General features: G+C 37.9%; 1 protein-coding gene and 1 pseudogene across 3 annotated transcripts in view; both read left to right on the top strand.

Moving 5' to 3' along the window:
- Positions 1-19,216, top strand: part of LOC129772862 (protein limb expression 1 homolog) — a 210,995-nt gene extending 191,779 nt beyond the window's left edge. For 2 of the 3 annotated variants that reach the window (XM_055776380.1, XM_055776379.1), the window contains exons 2-5: positions 1,759-2,737; positions 17,047-17,210; positions 17,271-17,461; positions 17,526-19,216. In XM_055776380.1, coding sequence (XP_055632355.1) covers positions 2,662-2,737; positions 17,047-17,210; positions 17,271-17,461; positions 17,526-17,892 — 798 coding nt within the window. In that variant the 5' untranslated portion in view covers positions 1,759-2,661 and the 3' untranslated portion in view covers positions 17,893-19,216. The remainder of the gene's footprint in view (positions 1-1,758; positions 2,738-17,046; positions 17,211-17,270; positions 17,462-17,525) is intronic. The other variant, XM_055776377.1, reaches the window with a different exon arrangement.
- Positions 11,110-11,316, top strand: LOC129780702 (U4 spliceosomal RNA; annotated as a pseudogene).
- Positions 19,217-20,610: the final 1,394 nt, after the last annotated feature.

Genomic DNA, 20,610 nt, shown 5'->3' with positions numbered 1-20,610 from the left:
TTACAAAAGATGATGTACTGTTGAAAAATAAACATAAAAATGTTCAAAAGCAAATCAAGTGTAATTGCGATAATTTGTAAAAAAAAAAGGGACAAAGATTTTATCGTGTTCCACTGACGTATCATGTTAAGCTTGGCAAATTCCAAAGTTAGTTTTGAAGTTTTTTTATGCATTTTATTTCGAACAATATTGGGGCTGGTTTGCAAAATCTTTCGAACAGTTTCCTTACAAACAGGTTGGTTCAGTGTAGCTTCGATCGTTCGTTGGATCGTTTCAATGGAATCTCGCCAACAACTTTTCCTTACTTTCGTTTAATCGTAGCCAGGGATGCCAAATTTAATTTTGTGAAATTTTCTGAAAAAAATCTGTATCGAAAAGTTAAGAGAAAAAAATTAAATGGAGGTTTATTTTCACTTTGAACTTATTTTTCTTATTAATGGGTTGTTAAAGTCGTGTCGATACAACAAAATAAATCATAGAAAAGTTCTTCTCCGCTGATGAATGGCATCAATAGTGTCTTACAAATGACCTTAGCAATGGATACAAAAATTTCCCATCACGCCTTTTGACATCCAACAGCTGGGACCATGTTATATCTGAATCACTCAATGTTTGACCCATGAGATTCGACTTGAATAATCTGAATTCGTTATCAAGGCCTTGTCCATTAACTGCTTCAAAGAATTGAAAAAATTGGCGCATCAAATCATTAAGGCTTGGTGGCTTGACGAAATTTTGAGGGTTGATCAAAGCGGCTGTTATGTTTCAAGAGATCAATATAGAAGTCGCGACAAATCGATTTGAAGGTCAATTTCCTAGCTGCATCCAATCCTTTTCAGCCTTTTCTGCAACGTCCTCAGGCTTCTTCACAATGTCTTCAAAATCTTTCACATCAAGGACAGCATTAGCGAATCGTTGCTCTCCAAAAATTACCAGTTACCTAACATGATCAACACATTCTTGTCTCATTATAAGATTCGCAAAACTAAGAACTTTCTGATTGAAATAAATTTAATATTTAAAATTGAATTTTTAAAAAATCTGTAAATTCTGTATCTTTGCTGAAAATATGTAATTCTGTCATGATTTCAGAATCAATTGGTCGTTTAAAGTTGAAAATATGCCAAGTGAACCACTGTGAATTGCACATTCTACAACATAAAACCAGAAGTCTCTATGCATATTATTCTAAATCACACACTTCCGCTCCAAGAAAATAATCTCCTCCGCAAACTAAGCAGCACCATCCGCGCGCGGTGTTGCCCCAAAGGGACATGGCAATAAAATCATCACTTTTTAAAGCCCCATCTCCCATTATCGATCTCCGGCAGTACGAAAGGCGCTAAGAGTGCTACAACACTATACACACACGGTCGTAGCCCACCGAGAGGGTAGGACGACGCGTTCCAGTCCAATACGGAACTCGTCGTGAGCCACTGCAAACCAGCGTTGACCACACATTCCCTAGGCGACTGGCTTAATCCCTTCTTCCTTCGAGACCAGCTAGACCTTATGGAAAAATAAAGCCCGTACAGACACACATCGTTCGTCTTCTTCGATCCGCTCGAGGCTCGTCCAGCGCGGGGAGATGGGACACGACCGGTAGAGGGAGATTAATTAAACCGTAAAAACGCCAGAATACATATAAGTCAGACTAAATCGGTGTCTTTTTTCTCCATTCTCGCCAGCACAAACGGCGCGAGAGGAGAACCAGAACTACACTTCTCATGCAACCAATTATTTTATTTTTCAATTTAGTTTCTCGTTTGTGTTCTCGTGGTAACTCCGTGCGAATGTGGGAAGGCAAAAGCACACATAAAAACCTAAGAAAGGGAGATAACAAAAATTACCATAAAGGAAGCCCGGGAGAAATCAGCTTCCAGTAGTGTTCGGTGCGGGGTTAGGTTAGGGACCATTGATTGGTAGTGCCAGTGAGAGAGACTTGTTTGTGACTTGAGACCCAAGAGGCGAACCTCTTCAAATCGCAGCTGGCGACAAGCGGGAATTGTGTTGTGTATGTGTGTGAGAGAGAGCGTAGTATCAAACGCAGTTGGTGGATGAGCGGAAGGTGAGGAAGCTGTTTCGCATCTCGTGTGATGATTTATCCGGGAAGCGTTAATCTTCTGAATGAACCATTGAATGAAGCGCAGAAGAAGAGAAGAAGACGGAAAAGGGTACACCAACACCACAATCGGCAGCACTACAACCACTACCGTTGCTATTGACGAAAAACGTGACGGCAAAGATACGAACGAACGAACTTTTGGTAAACTTTGAGAAAAACGAACGTCCATCGGCACCCTCTCCGTGATCTCTTTGTCGGGGTCAAGCTCTCGTTTTTAAACGAGATCTCAGCGGTCATCTGTGGCTCCTCTGCTGAGCGGTAGCGTAATCAAAACAAAAAATTAAAGAGAACTGGAGTAGTAGAGGAAGAAGAAAAAAAATACGACAAGCAATTGGAAGAGAAACAAAGAAACTAGCTACGGACCTTGGCGCATAAAGCATAGAACGACATAGATTGTATGCGTGCGCGAGCGAACTTTTCGATGCGAAGCAGAAAGTAGTGCTTTCTAGGGTTGAAACGAACTCTATAAGTGCACAAGAAGCAGTGTTCCCCTTTTTGACGTAAAGCCCGATATAGTGCCATCAACGAGTGCCAAAATGATGGTCTACTCTGAGGAACCCATCTGGACCATTCCCCACATCCCAGCACTTTACGACGACGGAGATTATGGTGGTAAGAATTTCGAAATTTTTAATTCATAGTGATAATCAGTGCTCTGTTGTACTAGTGAAACCATTGAACAAGATTACAAGATTAGTAGTTTTCGTTTGTCCAACATAATATCTGAATTTGTTCAATTCCACATTAAATCAAGTCAATTAATAATTATGTGGAACGAAAGATGAGTCGAAATTTAGAATCTAAATTCGAAACATCGTGCTTTTATTTCTTTGCTAAATGCTCAAATATACTGAAGTATTGTGCTAGAATCCATTTCCCATTATAAAAATCTCGCTGAGCCTGTAAAGCGACTTCAGATATTTTGTTCTGCTTTCTGATGATTTGCTCAAATTCTCTGATACAGTTGAAATATTCGTTAACCACTCAACCTGAATTGAAATTGATCACAAATATCACAGACAAATTTTGGAATATTCACATAATAGTGTAAAGGCAGCGTCCCACAACAGAATACCGCAAGAGTGCATGTCTCATATGAAGTAACGCTAGACATCACAATAACTAAACAAAAAACCTCTCATCAAGTTTTAACCATTTGAGTGCGGAGCAAATTTTGTGAGCATATGCCAAAAATGCGGATGAGTTTGGGTATACAAGTCGGACTCGATTATATGTGATTCGATTATATACAATTTTGGACTCGATTATATACAGTTTGGAAAAAATAATTTTTCTTTAATTTCAAATATGGCTTATTTCATGAAGAAATGTAACCTTTCAACTTTTTAAGTGGCTATTACATTTACAGTGGGGTAAAAATCGTGATTTTTGAAGATTTTGCTTGAATTTTCACCAGGAATTGTTTTTATCGATATTGCAAATTAATTTAAAATAGAAGTTGTGCGTCAAGAAAGCAAATTAAGAAAGATAGAAGTTGTGCGTCAAAGAACAAATTGTAGAGCGGTTAAAGAATTTCAATTTATTTGATAAAAACAATCTAGTTTAATACAAATTTTTATGATAGAATTAATAATAACACATTAAAAATTATTAACTTTTAAGTGTTTCACTTTCAAAATGTTATTGAAATCCACTAATTTAATTGTTCCACTACTATATCCTGTACTAAATTTTCTCATCTTTCAAATGAAAGCATCAGAATCGTCTTCCGTAGAGTACTTTTTATTGTAAAGCCAGTTTGCGACAAAAGAGTCCGAAACAAAATAAAAGTTCTATAACTCTGTCATTGTTGAAATTCGAACATATGCGTAGGAGGATTTTTTTTTCATCAAATATGATCCTTTATCACCTCCTGAGAGAATCTGGATAAATTTATTTTTTATATGTAAGAAAGGTGTTTTCTGACTTTAAGGAGATGAATCAAAAATCAAATTCGATCTTAGATCTTAGAGAGAAAAGAGAGTGTGTATGGGTTAGCTCTCTCTCTCTCGCTCTCTCTCTCTCTCTCTCTCTCTCTCTCTCTCTCTCCTTTCTCTCTCTATCCTCTCTCTGCTAGTATTTATTGTTTTGTTTATACTTGTTCTGTTTTGCTCAAAATGCCGTCGAAACAAGAAGTATTTCTCGAGCGCGTTGTACAGTTCTATGAACTGCCTCTTTTATTTTCAAAAAAACTAAAAATACATGCAAAAAAACAAATAAAGAAAAAAAATTGACTCGATTATATACAGTGAAAAGAAATCAAAAACTGTATATAATCGAGTCCGCGCTGTATTTGAAAAAATACTAAAGAACGCAGATAACTGATTATGTCACAAAAGTTGTATTAATGGAAAAAAACACACACACAAAAAGTGGGCTTTATTAAATTTATTAACGTTAACTTCCTTATTTGTATATATATTATATTTTGTAAATAATGAGAATATTATATTTACACAATTTTATTCGCAATTATCGTTTGCTGCACAAAGCGCGTGAAGTCCTCTTTAATAAACGTCTCCGAAAGACAAAATTCTACGTTAAGAGGTGCCAAGTCAAAAATATTAACATCAAACAAGATGAGCGCTATCGCGTTTCCCGCACTTTTGGCATATAACAAAAGGAGCGTTATCGCGCTCCTCCTTATTCAAAGGGTTAAATGCTGAAGCGGTGAGTGTAGTTCATGGGCCATCGAGTGCGATTAGGATGTGAAATTCGTTGTCAAACTAAACCGTGCAAGAATATACTCAATGATACAAAGACTACATCAAATTTGGAGCTCTTTTATAGCAAGATCTGCACAAAGAAATGAATCCAGACTACGAGGTTCTTCTTTCTCTACAACCTAATTTTGCTACAACCATTATAAAAGCTCTATGAAAGCTCATAGATTAACACTTCGATCGTCCCGTATGTTTGTTTGTTTATCTGTAGAATTGTCCCACATCAACAGAAATTTAACCCTCTTCCTGTTGACCGATTGATCTGAAATTTGGAACACGTCTTTATCTCTGCTGTCGTTATAAAACTGCGTATTCCATGATCTTGAAAATCCAAGATGACGGCCGCTACAAAATGGCGGACTACAAATTTTATCAAAACCCCATCAATATGGGTATCTAATGAAAGGACTTGACTGGTAGAACACAGTTATTTATGAAAATGCAAGTTCAAAATGGCCACCATCACAAAATCGCGACATTTTTTTCAATTCATCAATATGGGTATCGAACAAAAGGGGTTGACTAGTAAAACATACTTATTTGTAAAGATGCAAATCCAAAATGGCGATATGTTTTTTTTTTCAAAACCCCATCAATATGGGTATCAAATGATATCAAATGAAAAGGCCTGACTAGTAGCACACATTATATCATGAAAAATCCAAGTTCAAAATGGCCAATTACTTTTATTTATACAACTCCCGTATGGAGCGATTCCACCCCAAATCAGCCGGCTGTCGAACCGACCCTCTACGGAATTTTTCGAAAATTGGTACAAATGATGGAAACTACCTAAAACTATAATTTTCATTATTATATGACCAAATAAAATTACGACTGATTTTAAAAAAGGGCGTAATTAAAATGATTGATCTTTCTTTCAAAAAAATTTAACTCAAAAACCAGATGTCTGATTAAAATATGATGTTTGACAAAATGATTGTAGTCTAGGGGGCCTCCGTAGCCACATTGGTTGCGCGTTCGCTTAGTAAGCAATCGATCGTAAGTTCGAAACTCAGGGCCCTCATTGACCATCTTTGTGTTGTTACAGAATAACTACGCCCACGCAACAATCATCAGCGATGGAGATCGATCCACGGTCGAAATATGATCGATTCATCCATACAACTGCTCTGCTCTGCAAGACACATCGGGCTGCAGTTCTATAAATAACTCAACAATGATCAATCAACTGTCTCCTAAATGGCTGCTACTGTGTAAATGTGTGTACCATATGGAATGGTATAGAAGGGAATACTCTAAGGGTGGGTTTAGACTAGGGATATATTCATGTGAAGAAATATGATGAGATTTATAGAAATCGCATCAACCGTTTACACTAGCGTGAACTTCTGTAATGAATATATTCATATCTTCGGTGAATTTATTCACCTGAAGTAGAACTGCATCCAACTTTAATGATTTCTCACCAGTGAGAAATTCACAAGCGTTTACATATGCTGAATTTTTTCAAGTTATATATACCTCGAATAAGTGTATCATATTTATTCTCACCCGTATACACTTATTTTCACGTGAATAAATCCATCTATAGCTATAGATCTCCCTAATGTAAACCCGCCATAACGCCGAAAAATGGCAACTGTGTAATGTGCTAATTCTAGATATGATAAATATGTGACATGTACACGATTAAAATTCGGCTCTGTTACAGTTAAAATGCCAATGAGCCTGAAATAAATAAATGGGACAAAAAAAATGATTGTAAAATCAATAAACCACATTTTGAATTTTACTGTTGAAAAATCTTTCTCAAAAATTAAAGTTAATATGAAAATCTTTTATATCTTCATATCGTCCAGGTCTTCACTTGCGTATAGTTCCTCAATATCCGAATCGGAACTCGGTGGGATAATACTCGAAACTTTTCTACTAGCGCTTCGCAATATTTCGTCGTCACTACTTCCCTCGTTTTCAGATTTACTATAACGCGGTGAACATTTTGAGGAAGAAAAAAACACGCGTCGGAAAAAAAAAATTGGAATAAACAGAAGACTATCCGAGTTGCGCAATTATTATTCTCATTCTCAGAAAAAAAAAACATGCAACTTGTCCCTTCTTTTAGCTTTTATCTACCAAAGATTCACATGAAAAGAGTTGCCAAATGTGATATAGTTTATGACGATTATTTTCACACAAAAGTGACATATGTTTTTGGTATGATATATTCACAGAATATTCTCGATCGATTGAACAGATTCTTCAATAAAATGGTAGTTATTCATCTTCTTCTTCTTCTTTTTGGCTTTAATAGGGTTTAAACTTTTCAGTTCATTCGCCTCTAGCATAGTAGTTATTCATCGTCATCGAATAGCAAGCAACGTACTCGGTCGAATTTCATTTTTTACTATCATTGACAACACTGTATAATTGGCTGAAGAATTATTTTTATATCTTTTATAATCAGCAGTCGGTTGATTTCATTCGGATTCAACAGAAAAGTAGTCCCAAATCGAACCCGAATTCATTATAAACGTTGCCCGCTTATTTCTCTAGCGCACCGACAGTTGAATTTGGGCCCCACAAGAAACTCGACCGATTCGCTTTGGGCGACGAAAATGTTAAGCGACCTCCTTGCAAATTTTAGTGCTGAATGTGCCTCTCTTTAGCTTTGCAGATCATTTTGAGCAACTAAATCCACTAAACTTGGAGCTTTAGGTCCTGCAAACAAATGTGATGTAGTTCCAAGACTGTCTTTTGTGGCAAATATTAGATACTGGAACCGGAGGGTCAATTTAAAAAATATTGCAATGTTCGAGAAGCTCTGCAATATGATTGACGAAGCAAGGAACGAGCTAAAATTAAATTCTTATTGCTTCCCTGGATGATCAACTTTAGTGGTATATTCCTAGAATGAAGCAAGAAGATGTTGCATCGGTTCATGATTTATTCGATGGAGAGGATTTTGCATCACTTTTGTTGTGTCATGTAAAAGTCATACCCTAAAGCCTTGTTGCAGAAACTAAAGGTCCTTATTCTTTTTGCTTCCTCAGCGAGAACGGATTTTCAACTATTCTTCAAATCAAAACGGAAACGGGTTAATATTGTCGCAAATATAGCCTTATAATACAAAATGTATTTCTAAAATACAGGTCGGACTCGAGAATCCGGAATTTTAGACTCGATTATACGGAGTATTTTAGATTTGATTTTTTAACATACAGAAATTTTGTTAACATACTTTATAAATATGTTTATTTGAACAACATTAAACGTAGCTATTTAGAGGAGCGAGCTGGACTATGGTTTGTTCCATACAACTAGATTCGATTATCCGCAGTGGATTTATGTTGAAAATTCCAAATTTAAATGAATACATTGATTTAATATTTAAACATACCTAATATCATAATTTAATGGAACATGGATGTAGCTTAGATGAGCAGAGTCCATTTAATATGCTTAAATTCGGTTATCCACAGAGTATCATGTATTAGGCTGTCAAAAAAGTCCTGCGGTATTTCCGCGAGGTGTCGTTGTAAGCGCGTAGTTCTAGTTGTATTCATTGTATCGAGTCATACTATAGCTTGTTGGAAAGGTATTTTTACGCTATAATATAGTCCTTGACAGTGTTTTGTTTGGTTAAGTCGTTCGTGAGTTATAGTGTATCAAATGTGGAGCAAAATAAAGATAAAATCCGACATATTTTTCAGTACTACTATGACAAAGGCAAAAATGCATCTCAAGCTGCCAATAAAATTTGTGCAGTTTATGGACCCGATACAGTTCCCATTTCCACCGCACAACGATGGTTTCAACGTTTTCGTTCTGGTGTAGAGGTCGTCGAAGATGCTCCGGAAGGCCTGTCGTCGAAAATTGCGACAAAATCGCTGAATTAGCCTAGAAAGACCGGCATAGTAGCAGCCGTAGCATCGGCCAAGAGCTGGGGATAAGTCATCAAACCGTTATTAACCATTTGAAGAAGCTTGGATTCACAAAGAAGCTCGATGTATGGGTGCCACACACGTTGACGCAAAAAACATCTTTGACCGTATCGACGCATGTGAATCGCTGCTGAATCGCAACAAAATCGACCCGTTTCTTAAGCGGATGGTGACTGGCGATGAAAAGTGGCTCACTTACGACAACGTGAAGCGCAAACGGTCGTGGTCGAAGCCCGCTGAAGCGGCTCAGACGGTGGCCAAGCCCTCATTAACGGCCAGGAAGGTTCTGCTGTGTGTTTGGTGGGATTGTCAAGGAATAATCTATTATGAGCTGCTTCCCTATGGCCAAACGCTCAATTCGGACCTGTAATGCCAACAACTGGACCGCTTGAAGGTAGCACTCATGAAGAAGAGGACATCTTTGATAAACAGAGGCCGCATTGTCAGGACAACGCCAGGCCACACACTTCTTTGGTGACGCGCCAGAAGCTCCGGGAGCTCGGATGGGAGGTTCTTTTGCATCCGCCGTATAGTCCGGACCTTGCACCAAGTGACTACCACCTGTTTTTGTCCATGGCGAACGAGCTAGGTAGTCAGAAGTTAGCCACAAAAGAGGCCTGTGAAAATTGGCTATCCGAGTTTTTTGCCAATAAGGAAGCGAGCTTCTATAACAGGGGTATTATGAAGTTGGCATCTCGTTGGGAACAAGTCATCGAACAAAACGGTGCATATTTGACTTAAAACAGATGATTGTAACTAATTTTATGAACAAATGAAAATTCAAAAAAAAATACCGCAGGACTTTTTTGACAGCCTAATATATTATGATCATTCGAATAATCATGGATGTAGTAAGGAAAAGGAAAAGTTGGGGTAGGAGTAGAGATGTGCCATCCGCTCATGAGCTGTTCCTAAGAATCGGCTCTTTGAAGTGAGTTGACACGGAACAGCTCGCAAAAAAAACAGCTCTTCAGCTCACTTTGATAATGATGCAGAAGGGAAAAGTGCTGAAGATTTGCAGAGAGTGTGAGAGCTGTAAGATTCAAACGAACTGACCGCCTCTCGCTCTTCGTGTTATGACATCTGTTCAGTTTCATTTGTACCTTGTCTTTTCGACTGTTATATTCCCGTTAACGGCATTGGGCTTTGTTTACCAGTTTAGGAGGAGCCAAAAATAAAAAGAAGGCAGAATGAACACGTTTTTGAAATTAAAATTATGAATGAAAATTAATTTCTGTGTATCAAATTAGTATTCTATTTCAATGAAAAACACTTTGTTTGCAGATAGTGAAAAAATCTCATAAGAAAATTGTTTTTGAAGACATCTTTTATTTATAATTAAGACTTATTATAATGAAAAGTCTCAGTAACAATATCGGAAATGGAGGAGGCGATCTGGCGTAGTGGTAACATCCATGCCTCTCACGCTGAAGGTCACGAGTTCAATTCTCACTCCCGACATTCTTCCAAAAATGGAAGTAAAAGTGACGAACCAGCCAAATGAGTTGAAAATCACTATAATACAGATATAAAAAAAAAAAAAAAATATCGGAAATGTATAGATAAATAGTTAAATAAGAATCAGGAATATGTGTTTCGATAATTTATTAACATGGTGTGAAAAAATTCATTTAAATTTTAACATTTTAAAACTGGCTTCGTGTCTTCTAATCTGATAAAAATTACACTATCGAGTTTGGGACCCAAATTGATAGTCGCCACCAGACATCGACACTGACAACTGAGCTGAACATCTCTTTTAGATGAGCTGAACTGATCTGAGCTGTTCATCATGATGAGCTGGATTGCACGCCTCTAGGTAGGAGGTTGAGATTGTTGCAAAGAATGCAAAATAAGTGGTAAACCTTTGAATCCGCTTGGATAGTCCTTTGATTTATTGGATTCTCAAACCGTAAAATCACCCAAGAGGAAAGTGCATGAATTCGGAGCTTTGAAAAAAAAAAGTTGATGCCAAATGTCTTCAAATTGCATGAAACGTCGAGATCTCCCGTCATCTCGATGTTTTTTGTCATCTAAATCCCGAAATTCCATTTTTGATAATATCCCTTGGGTGGTTTTACGGTTTTCAAAAAACTAAAACTTTGACGGCTGGGCGACACTAGTAAATAAAGTCCAATTGAGCTGAAATTCTACATAAAGTATTTTTTCGCGGGATTCAACATTTTATAGATAGTCCCTTTCGAAAATTAGAAAGTCACATTTTTCCCACACATTCATTGACACTCTAATGTGCATGGTATGCAACAACGCGAATATTAAAAATTAACATTTTTCTCTAAAATATTTTTACGTAATTTCCGTATTAATTTTTTCGTTTAGAATCATTATCAAAATTAGTTTTGCGCATAGGCGATATCGTAACCAATGAGGTTATACCGAGGTGCGATTATTGCTAATTGAAAAAAATTGTAAAGGCATGTATCTAGGACACGACCGCATATTTTCGACGTAGAACTACGCAATTGTATTATGCAATCTACTTGTTTACCACTTCGAAGACTATTTTAGAATGCATCGAAATTGTTGTAATAGATTATGTTCTTCGTTACAAGTTATTTCGATGAACGTCCTTTTACGTTTGCTATGATGCCTAGGACTACCAAAATATGTGAACGCAAGAATTGTCAAACGATCATTGTATTTTACATTTTCATCTGAAATTATTGCATATCTCATGTTTACGTAGTTCTTGAACTGCCAAAGTTCATTCACCTCTAGTATCTGAAATGACGATTTTCCCAGGCTTCTCAGTTTAAAAGTACGTTTTAGGGAAACATATCCCGGTCTGCACAACGACAAGCGAGTACAAAAGTACTCAACACCAAAAAATACCCCCCACTTGCATGTATTTGCAAAGCGGATTTCCCCAGACGCATTCATTTTGAGGTCCGTGTTAGGGAAACACAGCTCAGTGGGAAAAAAATACCCCCGACTTGCATGTTTCAACAAAGCAGATTCCTCATCGATTTTGAAGTCTGTGTTGGGAAAACCGTAAATCGGGCCAATGAAAACTTGGCAGTTAGGGCGTTTAGATAACGCTTGGCATTTTACAGTTATTCAATTGTTCATCGCATGCAAAATAGCATTTTATTAACTATGATAGACACGGAGAAATATTCCTTGTCAATTGATGCAAACTTCTTTCCGATCTGTTAAGACATGTTCGAGTTATAAGGATTCACAAATCGACAGAACAAGTACAGGGTGGGCCATTTAAAGTGGAAGGATTTGTTTTTGCAATAGCAAAGTAAAGAAGTGGAATTTTAAATTATTTTTTTTGAAATTCATTTATTTTGGTCCAAGGAGATTTGTTCTAACTACTTTTTGATTATGATATGTCGTAAATGACCGCCTCCGGCCTTGACCGCAAAATGTGCCCTTTTTTCGGCATATTGTCGGATATTGTCTTTCAGCGCAGCCAGGGTCCTTGGTTTACCAGTGTATACCTTGGATTTTAAATATCCCCATAAAAAAAGTCAGGAGGCGTCAAATCAGGTGATCTCGGTGGCCAGTCATAATCGCCGTTTTTCGATATTAATCTTCCGGGGAACATTTCGCGCAATAATTTGGTCGTGGCAGCCGCTGTATGGCATGTAGCGCCGTCCTGTTGGAACCAGTAATTGTCCAATTCATTTTCACGAACAAATGGCAATAAAAAATCGGTTATCATTGTCCGATAAAGCTCCCCATTCACGGTTACCGTTGCTCCATTATCGTTTTCAAAGAAGTACGGGCAGATGACTTTATCGGCATAAATGCCACACCACACAGTAACTTTTTGGTCGTAAAGAGGTTGCGTTTCGATGAATTGAGGGTTTTCAGTAGCATAAAACCGACAATTTTGTTTATTCACTCCTCCATTCAAGTTGAAATGCGCCTCATCAGACATTATGATTTTTTGCCACGTTCATTTTTGGCCATTTCGATGGTCCATTTCGCAAAATCAAGTCGACGTGGTAAGTCAGATGGGTTAAGTTGTTGAGCCATTTGAATTTTATACGGAAACATTTTCAAATCAACACGAATTATGCGTCGGAGAGTGGTTCGAGCGATGCCTAACTCTTGCGAACGATGGCGACCTGATGTCGATGGAGTCTCTGCAACACTGGCTCGAACGGCATCAATATTCTCGTCGAAACGTCTTGGTCGTTGTCTGGACAGATGACTGGCATTGCCAACACTACCAGACGATATAAATTTGGCATATAATCGACGTATAGTGTTGTCTCCAGGCGATGTTTTAACTTTATTTTTATTTTTCCACGCACGTTTAGTTAACACAATTGAGAAGTTATTTTGAATGTAAAGCTGAACAATTTCAGCGCGTTGTTTAGGTGTGTATTGTTCCATGGTTAAAATTGTACTGAAATGACGCTTCCAACGCGGTATGACATTTGTTAATCTGACATCTCTGTCAAAAGTTATGGGGTTGCCAGATGCTTCCGCTTTAAATGGCCCACCCTGGGAATTCGTTCACAGTGAAAATAGTTATTATCGTTAACTTTATTTTATATGATCGGTGACAAATTCACTAATTAGGCGGTCTCCGTAGCCACATTGGTTGCGCGTTCGCTTAGTAAGCGATCGATCGTGAGTTCAAAACTCAGGGCCCTCAATGACCATCTTGGTGTTGTTACCAGTGTTTGCCAAATGATCCATACACTGAAAAAATCGCTTTCGTTCGTTCAAATATGATCATACACAAATCATTTCCCTCAGCGGCATCCTCTTGTTGTTACGTGCTGCAAATCACGACACAAAAGAGAACGAGACAACATTGCATCGGTTCGCACTTCATGATACACCGACACGCAAGCAGAACCATCATACACGCTTTCGGTGCAGAAAGTTTATTTTCTTCTTTGCAACATATGTATATCGACCTCTCCATGCATCATGAAACAGCAGGATCGTACGGACTACGCAAAGCGAATGATTCATATTCAGCTAATGTAGCAGATGCTGATTTTTAAGTCTCAGAGAGTGCAAACTATATGATTATTTAGCTCGATAGAGGCTAAGGGAAGGGTAGACAGATAATTTTTTCCATTTTTAACGCCGTTTTCCCTTGAAATATGTATATTCATATAGACCGCATAGTTTTACTGGCAACACCGCTCTCTTTTCCCATTCGTTGCTCTCCGCAAATGGTGACCGAATGATGACGTAGTTTTTCTTGTATCATTTATTGCTTTGCACTTGTCTGTGCAGTGGGCTTCGCTATAGTAGAGCGGGACGATATATGCGGTTCAAACTTGTATGCAGATTTCGAAAATGGTTTGCGATGATATTGGCATGATACAGCTCGAATATGCAAACAACAGTCTTCGTTCCTCTCTTGGTTTAATCATGTAATGTTACACAAGTGATTACTGTCATTCATACAAGTATCTGAATGATCCTCTCATATTTGGTTATATGTTCGATTCGAGATTCCTTGCATGACACATTGTGTATCATTCGATTTTGATCGAAATCCAAACACTGGTTGTTACAGAATAACTACGTCCACGCAACAATCATCAGCGATGGAGATCGATCCAAGGTCGAAATAAGATCGATTCATCCATACAACTGCTCTGCTATGCCAAGACACATCGGGCTGCTGTTCTATTAATAACTCAACAATGGTCGTATCAACTGTCTCCGCTGTCCGGTGGTCTAACTGGATAATGGAAGAACAGAAGGAATACTCTTACGCCTAAATGGCTACTGTGTAAATGTACCATAAGCAATGGTATAGAAGGAATACTGGCAAATGGCAACTGTGTAATGTGCTAATTATAGATATGATAACCATGTGACATGTACACTATTAAAATTCGGCTCTGTTACAGCTAAACTGCTAATGAGCCTAAAATAAATAAATGCGATAAAAAAAATTGATGTTTTTAGGTGATAATAAATGGGAGTGCGGGAAAGATCATCACCCTATCGGGGTAAAACCGACAAGAGAGAAACTTTTTACAACAAATTCTGTACCGAAAGTCTATTCATATACTATATGGACACTTTAAAAGGGCGAAGGGGAATAGTTCCAAAATGATTCCTAAATGGATTGGTAAAAATTTTAATAATAATAAAAAACAATTTAATGTATTCCGTTTGCAAACAAAAGTTGTTTACTGTTGGCTTATTGAACCCCATAACTCTTGCCTCTGATGTAGTTTGCGAAACGAATGGCCCGGATTCCGGTCAAAAAATCTCAGCCAACAAGGGCACACGACGGATATCGGTAATAAGGATCTCATAGTTCACAAGATCGTTTCGGTGACGTACAAGCTTCTGCTCCTGATCCGGAGTAAATAATTATGATCCCAGCATTTACAAAAAAAATGACGCGTTTTTTTTCATATCAGTATGACACAACCCGGGTTTCGGTTTTACCCCGAGTGAACTGAAAATTTTAAACCGCCCGCTGTCTCACAGATTACACTGATCAATGATCTAAAATGAATTAGGCTCGCAAAAAGTATGGAATTTAACAAAATTTTCCGACTAAAGCACTGAAATTTCACTAGCAAATTTTTTTAAGTTTGATTCGGTTTGATTTTGTTGTTTGTTTTGACAGAAACGTGACTTCAGCAGCTATATGGTGACTCGAAAGGTAAAAACACAAAAAAGGTGTGTACAAAGGGCATCGGAGAATATGCAAAAAAAACTAACTGGAAAAGTCACAGGGAGTCAGTTTTACTCACAGTTTTACTGATTGGAGATTTTACTGCAGCTGTCTGAGTTCGAAAACAATCGCACTAGCAGACCGTTTTTGAGTATCCTTCTTAGTCCATGTCTAATGCTAGTTTAGGAATTGGGTTAAATTTCCAATAGGTCAGATCCAGGTTGGAAATTCGCTCGACATACCATGGAATATTTAACGTCCAGATAATAACTTGCTCTTTTAATGCGAAGTTTATATCAATGATACAACTAGTTCGTTTTTTGGTTTCAACTTGATTACTATTTTTATTTATTTACATAAAATGAATTCCTTCGTTCATTAACCACGAGATAATTCGTCCAGTTCAAACCACAGTAAAGTGGCAAATACACGCTCAATATTACTGTGTAAATGTATGTAACACTTGCATCTAAAAATGGACAAATTTGCCCAATTTTTCTTAGCGTTCACCCTCACACCAGGTGATGAGACCACTTGTGCATCGCAAAATCAGAGTAACCCATGAGTTTTAAACTGCATAAATTATGGCGAAAACAGTAGAACAATTGCGCTCCATGGTTTGTGCGTACTGGGAGCTCTATCCCGTTACGAAGAAAGTCGACATCGTCAAATACTTTGAATGCGCCGGATACGCCCGTTTCGGTATCTATAATATCCTTACTGAAGTGGCTGAAGTTCACCAACTCTCCGAACCTGCTTCCTATTGAGAATTTTTGAGGAAACCTGAAGCAGAGGGTCTACTCTAACAATTTCGTGACAGAAACGGAGGAGGAACTAATAAATAAAGCTGAGAAAGAACTGAAAAATATGCCAACAAGTATGTTTTCGACAGCAATGGTGAAAGTTCCGTCCAATCCCGATAGAGCGTCGATTTTTTGTAACATGGTCAATAAAATTATGTTTTATGGGAACTTAACACATTAAATTATTTTTATAGGTTTTTTTTATCGCCATCCGAAAATTGTCCTTTTTTGAATGTAAGCGTTACAATATTATTAAAGGCTGAACACACAAGTACAGTGTTATTGCGCCACAGTCATATCATTTGTGTAATGTAATTGAATGTATAAAGATGATATTGATAATTGTGCAAATTATCCATAGATAATGGAGTATTTCTCGATATTGTACAATGAATATCTAAATTTTCACACAACCTTTCGATATCAGGAATACACGATCAATTTTATTGCACGAACGTGCAATAATATTGGGTGTGTATGGGCCGCTTAAGAGAATAAGGAGGAACTATATTAAAACTTAAGAAAATAATACAATAATTGTTATTATGAGCTCTAACGAATATAAGGGAACTCGCTTGCATGAAAAATTTATGGTTTGTATGATAGATGAAGATTTTCATCAGAAGTATCATTAATTATTCCATAATCGCATCATAAAACTATTTTTTATACTTTTCGTATCACTGAAGTATCAAAGATTCTCGACACGGAACACCTGAATCATGATTCTGTTTATATGAATATCTGAATTTATTTTGTCTCATTGATATTCATGGGTCAAACAAATATTGCACTCAAATATAAATTTGTATCACTGACAACCATACTCTTAATTATTCCTCTCTTACAGTAAACGTCGTCGAGGCATTGCAGGAGTTCTGGCAGATGAAGGCCGCACGGGGAGCAGACCTGAAAAATGGCGCACTGGTGATATACGAATCCATCCCGTCTACGAGTCAACCGTACGTCTGTTATGTAACCTTGCCCGGCGGAAGCTGCTTCGGAAGTTTCCAGGTACAACACAATACCCTCTATGAACTTGAAAATTACAAACTATTTCCTTCGTCTTTTTAGAATTGTCCAACCAAGGCGGAAGCCCGCCGGAGTTCGGCCAAGATAGCTTTAATGAATTCGGTTTTCAACGAGCATCCCTCCCGTCGGATCAGCGACGACTTCATCGAGAAGGCAGTGCAGGAAGCACGGGCGTCCTTCAAGGGAGAAAACCCGGAGGATGACGGGCCAGATACGGGGATCGGGGCATTCAGGTAGATTCCCCATGAGTCGATAGTATCGATTTCAAACTAACGCTTGTGTTTCCCCCATTCACAGGTTTATGCTGGAAACCAACAAAGGTCGAACGATGCTCGAGTTCCAGGAGCTGATGACCGTGTTCCAGCTGCTCCATTGGAATGGTTCGCTCAAGGCGATGCGCGAGCGGCAATGCTCCCGGCAGGAAGTGGTCGCCCACTATTCCAACCGATCTCTGGATGATGAAATGCGCCAGCAGATGGCCCTGGATTGGATCGAACGGGAGCACGAGAATCCGGGTTTGCTGAGTAGAGAGCTGGCTATAGCCGAGAGAGAACTTGAGACTGCTCGACTGGCTGGACGAGAGCTACGGTTCCCCAAGGAGAAGAAGGACATCCTACAGATGGCTCACAATCAACTCAACGGTGGCAGCAATATCAACAGTTGAACATCGATTTGAACGTTTGCGATAATTTTAGTTTTGTAGAATCGATAATAATGACAAATTCGTATGCAAAGAAATTGCATCTCCTGTTGTGAGTGCTCTTTGCATAACATTGACACTGGTCTCGTGCTTGCTTTCGGAATCAAACGTATAACATTTCCTGAATTGATCGAGTGGATTTGTTTTATATGCATTAGTGATTACGATATTTTTGTTTTATAGTTCTTTGGTAGAAAACAAACAAATCAAGCGGCAAGATTGCATTCGCAAGTAACATATAAACAGTAACGAACAACCAGAACATAAGCTCAAGTAAATGTGATTTTTTATAATTTCATACTTATCATACGATTTTAAAGGTAGCATTCCATAGCCGTTATCAGTGAACAGCATTTTTAAATGGTGGTGGTTTTTATTCGTTTACAAGTTGACTACTTTTTTATGTTCTAATACTAAAAGCTTTCACTATTACTCATAGTTTCACTACAATTTATGATAGAAAACACAATCTACTAAATATTCCCATTCTATATGACAACGCAAACAATAGATTAGTAATAGAAAGTAATGCACACAAAACACACATACAGACACGATAAAAGCAATACAACCAACCCACACAAATGTACATACACCGAGCGATGAAAGCGTCTGCCTATTTTGTTGTTGATCGTAATTGATCGATCCAGCTATCACTCTCCTCCCACAAATTCACATCTCCTAAACGCGGTGAGATGCAAATCCCACAGCTGAGCGCTGACAGAGCAAAGCAAAAGCAAACGTACGAACTGGAAGCAAAACGATATTTGATTAGCGAAAAGTCTATTTATTCAAACAAAAAATGTGATTTATATGAGTGGAAATGAATTTTAGCTAGAAAAAATTTAATATTTTGTCGACTCAAAAATTTTAATTTATATTTATGAAGAAAACTTAAGGCAGTTTATTTACACCTAAAAATATTATTTTAGAGAATGTTTTAATTGTAATTACTCAACTAAACAATACTTATTTCGGCCAAATTTAATTTTAAAAATTTAGACGGAAATTGTGATTTATTCGAATTTTTAAATATTGTAATAAGGATAAGCTACTGTCGATGTGTTTAACCGTTATATGCAAAGTATTGGCGAATAAAATCAACCTTACCGTGATGGAAATTGGTTGGCAGAGCAGGGAAAGCTACGTCTACGAACTTCCAGAACTGTACCCCCCCCCTTTTTCCAACGCCATCATTCCCCGTGTTATAACCTGAATCTGCCAACGAACATGTAAAAATACAGTTTTAGCGAAAAGGCGTGAATAAATAGTTTCGTTTTAAATAAAACAGCGAGTTTGGGTTTAATAGTGACCGAGGTGAAGACGTTCCCAACTTTATCTTTATGCTTCCCAACTTTTATGCTGGTAACTAGGGATCATATGACACTTGAGAGCTAATAGCGACCATCTCGCATTCTGCGAATGTGACCTTTAAAGAAGTATGTATTCAGTCAGGTTTACCATTCAGTCATGAATAATTTTACTACATTTGGAAATTGTCTGAACTTCCTTTAAAAAATCAACAAACTTCGTTGCTACTTAAATAGCTTTTCAGGGGGTCTTCGCAGCCACATTGGTTACGCGTTTGCTTACTAAGCGATCGATCGTGAGTTCAAAACTCAGGGCCCACAATTGATCATTTTGTGTTGTTGTAGAATAACTACGTCGACGCAAAAACTATCAGAGGAGTCCTGGTCTCTCTCTCTATCCCATACAAGCTCTGCTTGCAACAAGAAACATCGGGCTGATGAATATTAACCATATTATGCCAAGCGTTCAAAAAATCGAACAGCATCTTTTATAATTTTTTCATGACTTTGGAAAGCAACCATATGGTAAAGAATCAGCAGAAAAAATTTGACAGCTCTATCAGTCGAACTTTAACCGTAATGGCGAAAACAGTGAAGCTGCTCCGCTCAGAAGTGTGCGCGTTCAAAGAACGGTACCTCGGACATCGTGCGGCACTTTGTGGACACCGGATACGCTCGCTCCGGCATCTACAACATCTTGGCACTATTGGACAACAATCCGAGCATCGAAAGATAGTCCGGTTCCGGACGGCCGACGAACCTGAGCGACAAGAAGCTCCAAAGGATGCTGAAGAGGAAGATCGAGGGAAAAGTAGCTACATCGCTGCGTGCGCTTGGCCGGAAGGTCGGTGCAACCGATAATTTTAAAATGCGCAAACAGTGAATGATTTTTAAAGAAAATCGGCATCATGTTCGTATTTTTTGACCTACTTAATAAATTTGTTTTCCAATTTGCTTATTTTATTGTTATTTTCCTTCCATAGATCGCTAATTTTTCCAAGCTCTGATTCCAAGATATCGTCACTGACCAACTCACCCCTATGACCAACTAGCCCCGCCCTACCCTACATGTAATACAGATTAGTACAACAGTACAACAAGAATAACATTATTTTTTGCTTAGTACTATTATTTGAAACCACTAGAGTACTCCTCGACATGAATGAATAAAACTTATCATTGAAGCTCGATGTTAACAGATTAAACAGATTTGTGGTACAACCGCTGATTAACGCTTCTATTATTGTTCAGCTCCCTCTATCTGCAAACTTTACATAACGATTATCACTAACGTTTACGAAGAATCTGAGGTAGTAACAATATCCAATGCCAATGCAGCTTAATTTGAAAAGCAACCAGAGTATATACGTGA

The sequence above is a fragment of the Toxorhynchites rutilus genome, chromosome 3 (genome assembly GCF_029784135.1).
Source record: "Toxorhynchites rutilus septentrionalis strain SRP chromosome 3, ASM2978413v1, whole genome shotgun sequence".
NCBI classification, from domain to species: Eukaryota; Metazoa; Arthropoda; class Insecta; order Diptera; family Culicidae; genus Toxorhynchites; species Toxorhynchites rutilus.
This window is presented reverse-complemented; position numbering and strand designations above follow the sequence as displayed.